This window comes from Lupinus angustifolius, chromosome LG05 (assembly GCF_001865875.1).
Source record: "Lupinus angustifolius cultivar Tanjil chromosome LG05, LupAngTanjil_v1.0, whole genome shotgun sequence".
Taxonomy (NCBI): domain Eukaryota; kingdom Viridiplantae; phylum Streptophyta; class Magnoliopsida; order Fabales; family Fabaceae; genus Lupinus; species Lupinus angustifolius.
Window position 1 is genome coordinate 16,288,210 of NC_032013.1, and position 12,623 is coordinate 16,300,832.

Consider the following 12,623-nt stretch of genomic DNA (forward strand, 5'->3'; position numbering starts at 1 on the left):
TCAGTATTTCAAATTGTGGACCATATCACGTGATGCAGCCATAATATTGCGGTTGTAGTGACTATTGCAATTATAGTGTGATACCGAATTACAATGATGTGACTATATCAGACCTTAATTGGGCTGCATCAAGCCACAATGCAACTGCATCAGACTGCATTGAATCAAAAATATTTTTTTACTCGTAAAATAATTTACACCACAATTGTCACAATCTACGTCACAATAGCCATAATTTGCATCACAATAACTATAGTGACTGTAATCATAATAACTAGCAAACACAACCATAATGAAATAGTCTTGTTCCTATTAGTTGTTCTTGAAAGTTGAAGATGTATTTGTTCTTTGATTTGTATAATGCAATCAAGCTCAGTGCAATTACTCAACCAATTCACCAAAACAATCTTCTACATTATTAAATTTTGTTATGCTTATCCCATTCTTCATTTTAGGTTGACATTTTTTGTTTCCTTCTGGTCCGTTGATTAGCTAACAAATTACAGTACAGTATTATTTCTGGCCACAAAGAAAAAAAAAGCGATAGTACGTATACCTAAACCAATTATTTTCCTTCAAAAATCGTAATCGTGTAAGCTACTAAGGCTCCATTAGCAGTTAAATGGACTAAACTGAGGCGAGACATGCGCCCTGTTTCCAACACCTCTTCACCTCAACAGCAGACTTAGTACTTAGTTAAATCATAATAAGTTTAATATTTATGCATTATCGGTGTAGTTTATGATACAGTCAATACATCATCATTATTTTATATTATTTTTATTTAAAAATGAATAATTGATTAACATTAACACGTGAATGATGATGATGTGCTGTCTTTCACACGGTCATGCATATATATTAAACTCATCTACATTACCAATGACATGGAGATTCTATTAAGTTATGCTTCAATCAAAATCTAGTGGGGTTTTTCTAAATTCTGATATATTCATAGTATAGCCTCTGGTATCCCAAGCTGGCCACGTAGATATAGTTGTGTAGGGATGTCACACTTGTGCATATTGGAGACAGTTTCTGGCTGTGGCAATGGTAATGACCCTGTCAAAGCTAACAAAGGCTCTAACAATAGGGTTTGGCTCTCACTTTTTCTTTCTTTATCCTTCCTCATTTCCTCTAGCAAGGCTTTGCTGGTGTCAATACCTGCAAAGCATTCAGAAAGGAAATACATTGGATAAGTGTTTTAAATTGCAACCACAATTATGTTTATGTTTAAGGTTGCAATTAATGTGATTGCTATTGCAATCATATGAATAATTGTGATTTAAAAATATAATATGGTATGTTGCTGTCCAAATATAGTCTCATGCGGTTATATTACTACTCAATGCATATACATCATGATTCAATATTATGTTGTGTGATGCGGTTGTCGCGATCACCGTAACTGTAATATTACACTGGTTATTACAACCACGATATTGCAGTGGTATTACCTATGTTCCACAATTTGAATCAATGCATTAAACTCCACAAGTGAAGTTTTAAAGTTTTTATGAATAGCGTGTCGATAGACATTCCGTGTCTGTCAACCTACATTCTTGTGTTCGTGGTTTGATATTTGTAGTGTATGTAACTTCCTCTAATTTCCATTAATATTTCTTTTATTTTGTAGGAAAATATTATAATAATAGTTAATTAGAATGGCAAAATATGTAACACCATGTAGTTAATAAAACATTCTATGCCTCACCTGAGAGGTACCCACCATGTACGTATCCATTAAATCTTTCACTAGTATGCTCCCCCGTGAAGAAAATGCGATCTACAGGGGCCTGAAACAAAGAAAAAAAGGGACAAAAATAAACACGAGAGAAACAGCTCATTTAATTGTCTTTTGGATTTTAGCCTTTGATATAAGAACAGCAAAAGCAGTGAAAGAGAAAAGGAGTACGGCACAGAAGATCTGAACAAATTAAGGGCCCAACAAACACCAAAATCGGCACACACATCCATGATGTCCGATCACCACTTCTTAAAATGAAGAAAATAAATTTTAGTGAAGAAAAATAGAGTACATTTTAAAATTAAGCTTTTATAGTGGTCTTGTTGTAGCACTATTATTTTTTCATTCAACAATGTTTATCACGCACTTGTTTTTAGCCATACTTTATACACCCATCTTTTATAAGAGAATGCAGGGACCCATAATTTTTTGTTTCCACTTTTGATGTTATGACAAATGCCCCTCTTTATAAGTAAAAGTTTGTAAAAAAAAGAGGGATGAAAACGAAGTGTGAGAAAATTGGGATTGTTTTGGATTTTGCTTCCACATTCACCCAGAAAATGAAATAATAGAGTCTTTTAGGGTAAAGATGTAGTACAATAACAATAACTAAGTTCTCATTCCATTGGGTGGATTCTACTATATAGATCTAGGACGACATCTTAATACTCTATAGTAAATCATATTCATTAATAAAATATTAACCTCAAAGTCTTTCTTAACAATTATTGTTATAATTTTTCTTGGATTTTCTCTTCTTTTAGGGATTGGATTAACTTCCATATGATTTACTCTCTTTAAAGGGTGTCTATGGGTCTCCTCCTCATATGTTCAAACCACATAAGGCACGACTCTACTATCTTTTGTACAATAAGAGCTATTCCAACTTTCTCCTTAATACATTCTTTTTCAATCCTATTTTGTCTAGTGTTTCATTTATCCAACACAACTTTTCATCTCCGCTATATGAAGTCCATTTTCTTGTTGATCGTTCAACATTCAGTCTCATATAACGTTGCAGGTATTATAGTTATGCGGTAAAACTTCCCTTTCATCTTGAGTGGTACCTTTTTATCACAAATGACATCTGAAACACTCCGTCATTTCATCCAACTCACCTGAATTATATGGTTCACATCTCTATCAATTTCCCAATCGTCTTGTATGATTGAATCGATATACCTAAATCTAGTGACTTGTGGTATAATATGATCCACAATCTTTATCTCTAAAATAAAGTTTGTTTGTCTCTTGCTAAACTTATACTCAATATACTCTGTCTTACTTCCATTTATACGAAATCCATGTGCTTCTAAAGCTTGTCTCTACTTTCTAGTTTCTCATTTAATCTCTCTCAAGTTTCTCACTGAGACAATAACATTCGCAAAGAGCATGCATTGTGACACTTGTTCTTGGATATGTTTAGTGAGCACATTCAAGACCAATGTACATAAATATGGCTTAACATTGACCCTTGGTGTAGTCATATGACAACAGGAAAATCTTCTGAGACTCCGTCTTATGTTCTCAAGTTGGTCTTTACTCCACCATACATATCCTTGATGGTCGAATATGGGAAATTTGAACACCTTTCTTACTTAGAGCAATCCATAAGACCTCTCTAGACACTTTATCATACACTTTCCCAAATCAATGAAGACAATGTGCAAGTTCTTTTGATTCCTTCGATATCTTTCTATCAATCACAGTAGCAAGTACATGGCCTCCACGGTTGACCTCTGCAGCATAAAATCAAATTGATTTCTGATTTATAGTGATATTCGTCTTTTATCTCAACCTCCGCTCAATTTTCCTCTCTCATAACTTCATAGTATAACTCATGAGCTTAATCCTCCTATAGTTTGCACAATTCTACATGTTGCCCTTGTTCTTATAAATAAGAATGAATATGTTTCTCCTTCACTCGTCTTTAGACCTCACGATCTCATTAAGCAACTTTGTAAGCCATATAACGATTAGCTCTCCTAAAACCTCTCAAGCCTCAGTAGGTATATTAGATGTCCAATTGCTTTGTCATTCTCCATCCTTTTTAAATATTTTTCATTTCCAACTTCCGAAATCTACAATAAAAAGTATAATTTTGATTCTTCTTTATCGTGTGCAGACTATCAGAAAGCAAGAAATCCTTCATTAAAAATCTTTAACATAAAGATTTATAGTGTCAGGGTAAAAAAAATCTTATATTCTCATGATACATTTTTCTCAAAATTTTATGACTCACAATTCATTATGAATTAAATAATCCGGATAGATGCTTCATTAAGGAAATTCTCACAAGTAAGTGTATTTTGACCCTCCCCTTCTTTTTTATTTTGGGGATGATTTGTTGGGGAACGAAACCAAACAAAAACAAATTATATTAAACTCTTTGTTATCTTATTTGGTACGTCAAAATGAAAATTAAGTTGCTTGTGTCACAAGGAGCTAGGAAGTGGGAAGACAACAAATTCCCTGGCCTAGAATGACAGCGAGGTGTGATGATTAATTAAAATTGTTAGCTGTAAGATCCAGGTCATTTCCTATCTTGTCTTCATATGAACTGTAATATAGATATACTTAAGAAGACATCACATGCAAATGGAGATATTGTCACACAATTATTAAAAAAATAAGAAAGTTCAATAGGATAAACAAACCTTGATATTATGAAAATGTTCAAGATTAGGGATAATTGGAAAGTTGCTGTAGCTGCCACGCTGAAACCTGTTATTCCACCAACGAGGAACAAGAATATCAATGGCATCAGGAATGTTGGGTCCAAAAATATCCCTCAAGACCGCCATAGCTTCTCTCAAGGTCTCTTCATCAGATTGAGCTTCCACACGTTTTGATTCCTCATTTGTTAATGTCACAACCAAAATATTGGAGCCAGGATATGCATTTCCCATGTGCTGGTGACAAAGCAGCAAATCAGCATATAACTTTAATCATTTGGAGGAGTAAGCAAAGAGACTAGACATTTCAATCCCAAATGTTAAAGCAAAATAATTCTGATGTTGAATTCAATTATTTGAAGTTACAATGTAAGTTCAGATCCAAAGTCAATGCATTATTGCATACATATTGACAAGAATGGAAACCGATATGTCTTGTAGTGAAATTGTACAATGTTCAAGTGGTCATATGTTTTTGTTTTATCTATTTCATAATACAATTTTATTCTTCGAGTTATATTATCTATAGTTTGAAATGTGATATGTTAGAGACTATTCTATATTAATAAGAAACCAATCATAGCTAAAGTAGTTCCCATACGAAACTTATATCATGCAGATAACTCCAAGGAGGAACCAACATTACACACATCGTAGAAGGATAGTGAACCATGTAATAATGGAAAGATTATTATATCTGTTATACCTACAAAGATATAAATTAATATTATCATTATATGACAAATGGAAATAGTTGCAGCAAAAGTATTTATAATCATTTGCACGTAAAAAGGTCAAAACAAATAAAAACAAAAAATTAAACACTTTGGTCACCTTGCGTAAATTAGGGACCATGAAGATAACTAAAGCTAGTTTTCCATATGAAACAAAAAGGTTGTTTACCTTATCTACTATAGCCTTTAGCTTAAGCATGTGGGAATTACCATTACTAGGCAAGAGGGATAGAAAAATGGTAGTGAAAGCTAATGGCAATTAAATCATGACCTTCAATTTATAATTACTTCAGATATGGAACTAAACGATTAATGGATGGAGATCATCTGTCTCATTCTTTGTGTTTTATTGGTATCTCAATCCAATTAAAAAATATTATTTAATTAAAAAAAATCATAAAAACATAAAATAATTTTCTTAAATTACTTAGTGAAATGTAATTAGTTTGGAACATGGAAATAGAAATTTTTTGGGATATGTAATCCTCCATTAATTATGACGTGAAGAACGTGTTATATTACTTGTTATATTGCAAGTATTTAATGCTTGACCCGAGTATTCGGCCACAAGAAGGACAACAAAAACAAAAGCCATAGTTGGATAATACTATTTAAGCAATTTGGTCTTAAATTAAGGTAAACTACAAGTTCAATTGACAGCTTGAAAATTAAGATGAACCATGTGACCCACAATACAGCACATAAACTTTGATAACAATGTGTTATTTAAGTTATCTAAAAGCAAGATATATTCGTGCACTTGGGCCCTATGATTAGGTAAGCGGCTAATAGTTTCATAGGATATAAAATTGACAGCATAGCATTTTTTTCCTTTATTTTATCTGCTGGCAAGAGTTATATATTTTAATTGCCATGTTTTCTAGTTCAAATATTTCCCACAGAACTCTATATACAGTAAAGTAAAGCTGGTTCTCTGTTCACTCTAATGAATTGATGAAACTAGCTTTAAGATACAAGACTAGAAACAAATCAGAAACAGGAAATGAAACAAACAGCATAGTATAATATATAATGCAAAATGAACTGGCAATCATTAACGAAGATTATAAACAAACCTGCCAAAATGTGTAGTAGCCTCTCCTTTCATGAGCATAAATGAAGAATTCCTTTCCGGGTCCACTTTGCCAGAACTTATACGGAAACTTCAGAAAGATTTTGGTGTACACCATAACGTCACATTTCTCTATAGCTTCCAATTTCCATCTCTGTTTCATTATTTTATTCATGATATATTAACTCGGAACTATGCATTATGTAACAGACTAAATACCTCAATAATCATGTAATTTAATAGTTTAATCTAAAAGATGAGATGTCAAATGTTCATAAATTATGAATAATAAATGAGATAAGTATTGAATTCGTACTTAATATAACCCATCTTAGTATTATACCTATTATATTATGTTACTACACAAATTAGCACAAATATAAATATATAAAGTTGAGCATTGCTGTTTGCTAAGCTGTTCGTCATCCTAATTGGCTACTGTTTTAATCGATTTTTGTTGTTACATTCGAATGCTATCATACCAATCTTTGGGAGATAAGTAGCATTCTAATAAACTCACAACATGATGATGAGGAATAAAGATATGCTATATTTTGTCTTAAACTAATGATAATAAAATTAAAATAATAATAATAATAATATTTAAAAAATTTAATTAATGTGACTGGCATAAGATTTGTGACAACAATTCCTATAAGGAGGAGCTATTTAATGTGACTGGCATTATTTTGTCTTAAACTAATGATAATAAAATTAAAATAATAATAATAATAATATTTAAAAATTTTAATTAATGTGACTGGCATAAGATTTGTGACAACAATTCCTATAAGGAGGAGCTATTTAATCTCATAAACTGAATATGCAAAATTGGCTCCCTCCGTCCCCTTCTCGATCTAATTATTACATCTATTTTTCTTGGTTTATGTTCTTGAAATAAATAAAGTGAATCAATGTGATTTAGAATAGCTTTTTATTATTAATTTTAATTTTTCATTTAAAAATTAATAAATAATAAAAAAATACCATTTTGTGTGTGGTAAGTAGTTGGGTGAGAACCCATCTAATACCCAAAAATATTTAATTATTAAAATTTTAATATTTATACATCTTGTTTAATCAATCATAAAAAATGACACATATAAAATGATATATTTTAGGATAGAAGAGTGATCATAAAAGCATATAATCTTACCAACTATCTTTTTTTGGACTACCAATAATATATTTTACCCTTTTAGGTAAGGAACTAAATCATGTCATCTATCTAATAATGATTATTGATTTTAATTTTTAATTTAAAACTTAAAAAACTGATTTTGATGATAAAAACATGAATTTATTTTGGTGTGCCGCCACTGCATTTGAATGTTCATGATATCCAATCTTTAGTATTATGCTTATCAACTATATGCTAATTATTTGAAACTTTATACGCAATAACACAATTTGTTTTCCACTAACTAACATCCATCTAATACCATACATCGTGCAATCTCTAAGAAAGTCAATTATGTCTCTTCTGTCGTCATCAAAGATTTAATCCATCTAACTACAACTCAATCTTTCTCATTGGGAAAAGAAGAAATAAGAGAAATACAAGTTTCCATGGTTATCTCTCTTTATCTTCAATTAAGAATGTCATTTCCTATCATAATCAATAAGTTGATCTAATATATAAGACCCCTTTTCCCAGATCCCAAAAAACCTTAAAGATTATATGTTTAATTCACTCTTTGAGAAGGATAATTACATATACACCAACAAAACAAAAGATTGATAGTACAAAAATAATAATATGCATTTATCATTCTTTATTTTCCTATCTCTTGGATTCCTTTACCAACTAATACTGTAAGATGATAATTTTTCTACTAAAAGTATAGATTTAAAAATTACAAATAATTATTGAAGGTCAATAAATACAACATCCATGATTTATAATTTTATTATCATTAACTCTTAAAAAATAATAATTCAAATGAATAATAAATGATATACTAACTATATATATATATATAAAAATCTTTATACGTGGTGTATAAATATTATTCTCTATTAAGTATTTGGATTCCGTATTATAACATATATCATATTGTCATTTGTAGTATAAAAGCCTATATTTATTGTTAACACGGGGTTCAGCGTGGGGAAGAAAATAGAAAAGAATATATATAGAGAAAACGTACGGGTAAAGGTGGATCGAATGCAAGTAGGTCACTTTGGAGAACGCCAATGCTAACAGACAGAATTACGTAATTAGCTTCGTAAACGCAACCATCCTCCGTTCTCACCATAACGCCATTTCTCGAATGCTGTAATTCCCTGACGACCTGCAGACACAAGTCCATGCAAAAGATTACAGGGCGGGTCAAAATGGTCCAGTGCCTGATAAAATGGATTCAAATTTACTGTCACATAGGAGTACTAAATGCAGAATAAAAAAGATGATCAGAATTATAATTACAAAAGATGTGCTCTTAATTGTAATTACAATGGGATAACAAATGTTTCATCCCAATAAAATGAATTGAATGAACACAGATTTTATTGGTACTCCATTTCTTTTTATATGAGCAAAAAATGGTTTTGTACACCCTTTCAAAAAATCTTTCAAATCTCTAAAAAATAATTGAAAAAATTAAAATCACTAAATTGTCATTGGGTAATATTTATTGCATAATAATTCCATTAACAAAGTCTCCTCAAAATCGTGCCAACTACACATTAAAAAAATATTAACAAATAGTAATTTTGACACAACATGGGAATAATCAGATTTAACTATTAAAGCGGAAAAATTAATAATAATCAAATCAATTCAAAAATTAAAGTAAAAGAAACAATATCAATGAGATCAACAATATCTCATCAGAATACGAGTGGTCACGCTATGGAATCAAGTCAACTATAATAAACTGCTGATAAATTCGAGGAAGATTTATAACAATGGAATCTGGGACCAGAGGACTTCAAGTACAGTTCCACCTGCCCATTTATTTCAGCTAATAGTCAAGGAATCCATTAAGTACCCCGGAAAAGTACTCACTACTTTATTTGGGTTTCTCAAATTTGTTTATACTGAAAAAATCTTTTCAATTTTATTTATGCCAGAATAAAATTTATTTGCAGTTATGTTTTTTGAAATATATTTATATAGAAAAATTAAAAGATATATAGAACTGAAATAAATACAACAAAGTTTATTGTTAAAAACTCTAAATTAAAGCAGTCAATTTTTTTACAAAAGGTACTGGAGTTGACAACTTACGAAGGAGTATCTCTTATAATATAGTTTTTATTTTATAATATGAGATATTTTGAAATCTATTCACTCTTACTTTTGCATAAAAATTTTATATATATATGACTTTTGCAAACCATTTCCACAAGAAATCAGAAGCGTACATGCAATAAGCTAACCAAGTTTCATATTATATGCACAATTTCCTAAAATTGACTTTAAACGGACCATATATAAATAAATAAAGGCCAAATGTTTCTGGAATGTCATTTTCTACAAACTCCAAAAGTGGTACAATCAAGCTCCAGTAAAAAGACAACGAAAACTGATAAAGACAAAATGGAAAAAAACAGAAAACTGCACATGCAAAGTCAAGTATTGAAATATATAGAGTTTCAAAATAACATAAAGTGTACAACTTTCAAGTATAAATAGAGAGTCAGTTCATAATTAATGTAAATTACAAAGTTAATTATGATGGTTAACACATAGATACATAATGTAAATTAAACAGAAAGCCATTACAGGGAAAAGTCTATCTTAGAAATTAAGAGGTACACTACCTTATTGAGTTTGAGACGAGTGTCTAAGATTGTACCCTCCGATGTGAAGAGAAAGTCTTGAGCCATTTTGTACAGCAAGTAATCGTACCCTCTCTCGTCCGCAATCATGAATTCCTTCTCCCCAAAGTCAACGTAAGTAGAAATTGGTTCCACCTCTGCAACCGATTTCCCAGCTTATCAGTTTCTAATTCAGATCATAGAAAAGAGAAATATATTTGTCTTTTTTCTTTCTTCATGAAAAATGTTCACAAACTGAAGCGGTGAAGGAATCAGATGGGTCACCAAATGGAAAAGAGATCACCTATATTATCCTCCTTCTCTACTAATTATATTTTAATAAATAATATAAAAATATTATTTTTATTTATGTTATAATATTTGTTTGGCTGGAGATAAAAAATGGGATAACCGGTGCTAGTGATCTCTCTTCCACCATATCTCTACTCGGTTTTATGATTTTCTAATTGCCATTTTTGTTTCTATATTAATCTGTATAGCTGAGCTGGAGCCTGGAAATGGTGACTTCTTAACGAAGATGACTAATTAATATTTTTTTAATAAACATATCTAATGACTATTTTTAATTAGAAAACAAGAAAAAGAGAATTTTTTTTTTATAAAACGAGGAAAAGGAGAGTATTTTTATTATAAAACAAGGAATTCAGTATTTTTATTATAAAACAAGGAAGAAGATTTTTTGGTAAATAAGGAGCAGACTGATTTCATGAGCCCTGATACTACGGGTTCATTTATGATTGTCGGATTAGTCATTCCTGACCAAAATATTTAATATTTATTATTTTAAAAATATTCTAAAAAATTACACTTATAAAAGAAAGTGATGAAATAAATACCAATGTTGTAAACACAATGATTTTATTTTGGTAGCACATAAACACAAAAAATATTACTTCATATTGAAAAATATCTCGACTATTAATTACCACATTTGCCTTTTCATATTCATGTTTTTGGTATACATATTCAGTTCCTCCAGGGTAGCAAGCACAAATTAAAACTGAAAAATTGAAGCGAGGGATTGAGGATGAAAAGTAGGTACTTACCTGCCATTTCGAAATCATGGAGCATGAAATCAATGGCGAGTTCTATTGGCGTCTTCAGGGTTCTAAAATGCAAATGAAAAAATAAACACAATCAAAGCATTTCAAAAGAGGAAATAATTGAACAGTCACAACTCACAACACATCACGAATGAATTCACGAAACTACTTTTGCGGCTGAAAACGACACGCAATGAAAATGCACTTACGACGTGGTTTCTATTTGGACGGAGTCACTGTCACCGTTATTGTGATTCTCTTCATCACAATACTTTTCTTCCACCTTCAACGTCTGAATCGCTGAGTCCACCGCTTTTTGGTATGTATCAGAAGCGATACCACTCGGAAATATCTTCCCGCTGAAACTCGTTACCACAAACTCAGTTGTTAAAACTCAGCCGAAAAACAGAGCAACAAAACGACGCCGTATGCGACGGTTATTATTTCTTATTTTAATGGAGAGGAAGTGGTTTTTGTTTTGAGAACCTTCGATCGTAGATGTTGAAGCGAGCATTGCTGTAATCGGAGAAGCACGTGCGGATGCCGGAATCGGCGGCGAGTTCCCAAATAGGATTGGGCTGAGGACCGCCAACACCGGAGATCCAACCGGCGCCGAGCTCCACTGACACACCGCCAAATTGCTCCTTTCTCATCCTTCCGCCGATGCGATCTGAAGCCTCGAGAAGCACCACGTCATCTACGCCGTTCTCAGCAAGAATCTTTGCGGCAGAGATACCTTAAAAGTTAAAACAAAAAGTTAATTAAAAATAATTAAGAAATAACCAAATAATTTGATTTATTTGAAACGGTGGTGGCGGGGGAAGAATGAAGATAAGGAGAAGAGATGAACGGTGTGGCGGCGGAAGTTACCGGAGATTCCAGCACCGATAATGATGACGGAGGAGCGTGACGGGTAATCCATGAATGCTTAAGACTTATAGAGAAAATTGTAGAGAGAGTATTATGTGTTCGTGTTTTGCTTTTGATGGCATGAGAGGAAGAAATAGCGGGAGTGCGTTTATATAGTTATTTTGTTTTATGATCTTTGTTTTTTTTTTATTACTTTTGAGCCATGAAAAGGGTTTGTTTTGATGGCTTGGTCCAAGAAGGTTCACTGATTAATATTCGTTTTTACGCGTCGTGTTTGGACGGAGAGATTAGAAAATAAAATGTTTTTGATTAATTTTTATGGTAGATTCAAGTTATACGGAGGTTGTAAAGTGTAGCTTGAAAGCTTTTTGAGAATCCTTAGGGAGCACATTGGGTAGATGAGAAAATACTCTCACGTTCAAGTCATTATATGAACATATATTCTAAAGAGAATAAGTTAAGATGCAAAAGTATAAGAGAGTATTAAATGTTAACTTCCTAGTGGGGTATGTTCTAGTTATAGGGGAGGTAGACATTGAATATTCTCTAGTAGATGTTGTTGGTGTGGTCGATCGTCTTATCCTATCGCACTTGCCCCAGACAAGCATAGACTTCTTTATCGACATTGGGTGACTTTGGTTGGTACAATATTTTATCTGGGGTGAATCATCTTTGTATAGTATCCTAACTCTCGAT

At 31.8% G+C, this 12,623-nt stretch overlaps 1 protein-coding gene across 1 annotated transcript; it reads right to left on the reverse strand.

Annotated features, from left to right (window-relative positions):
- Window positions 474-12,126, reverse strand: LOC109347912 (polyamine oxidase 1). The gene is made up of 10 exons (XM_019588027.1): window positions 11,928-12,126; window positions 11,544-11,793; window positions 11,267-11,416; window positions 11,061-11,122; window positions 9,997-10,151; window positions 8,379-8,522; window positions 6,233-6,382; window positions 4,405-4,659; window positions 1,715-1,796; window positions 474-1,164 (listed from the first exon to the last, which is right to left on the reverse strand). Exons 1-10 carry the CDS (start codon window positions 11,977-11,979, stop codon window positions 953-955), a joined length of 1,512 nt encoding a protein of 503 aa, XP_019443572.1. The 5' UTR covers window positions 11,980-12,126; the 3' UTR covers window positions 474-952.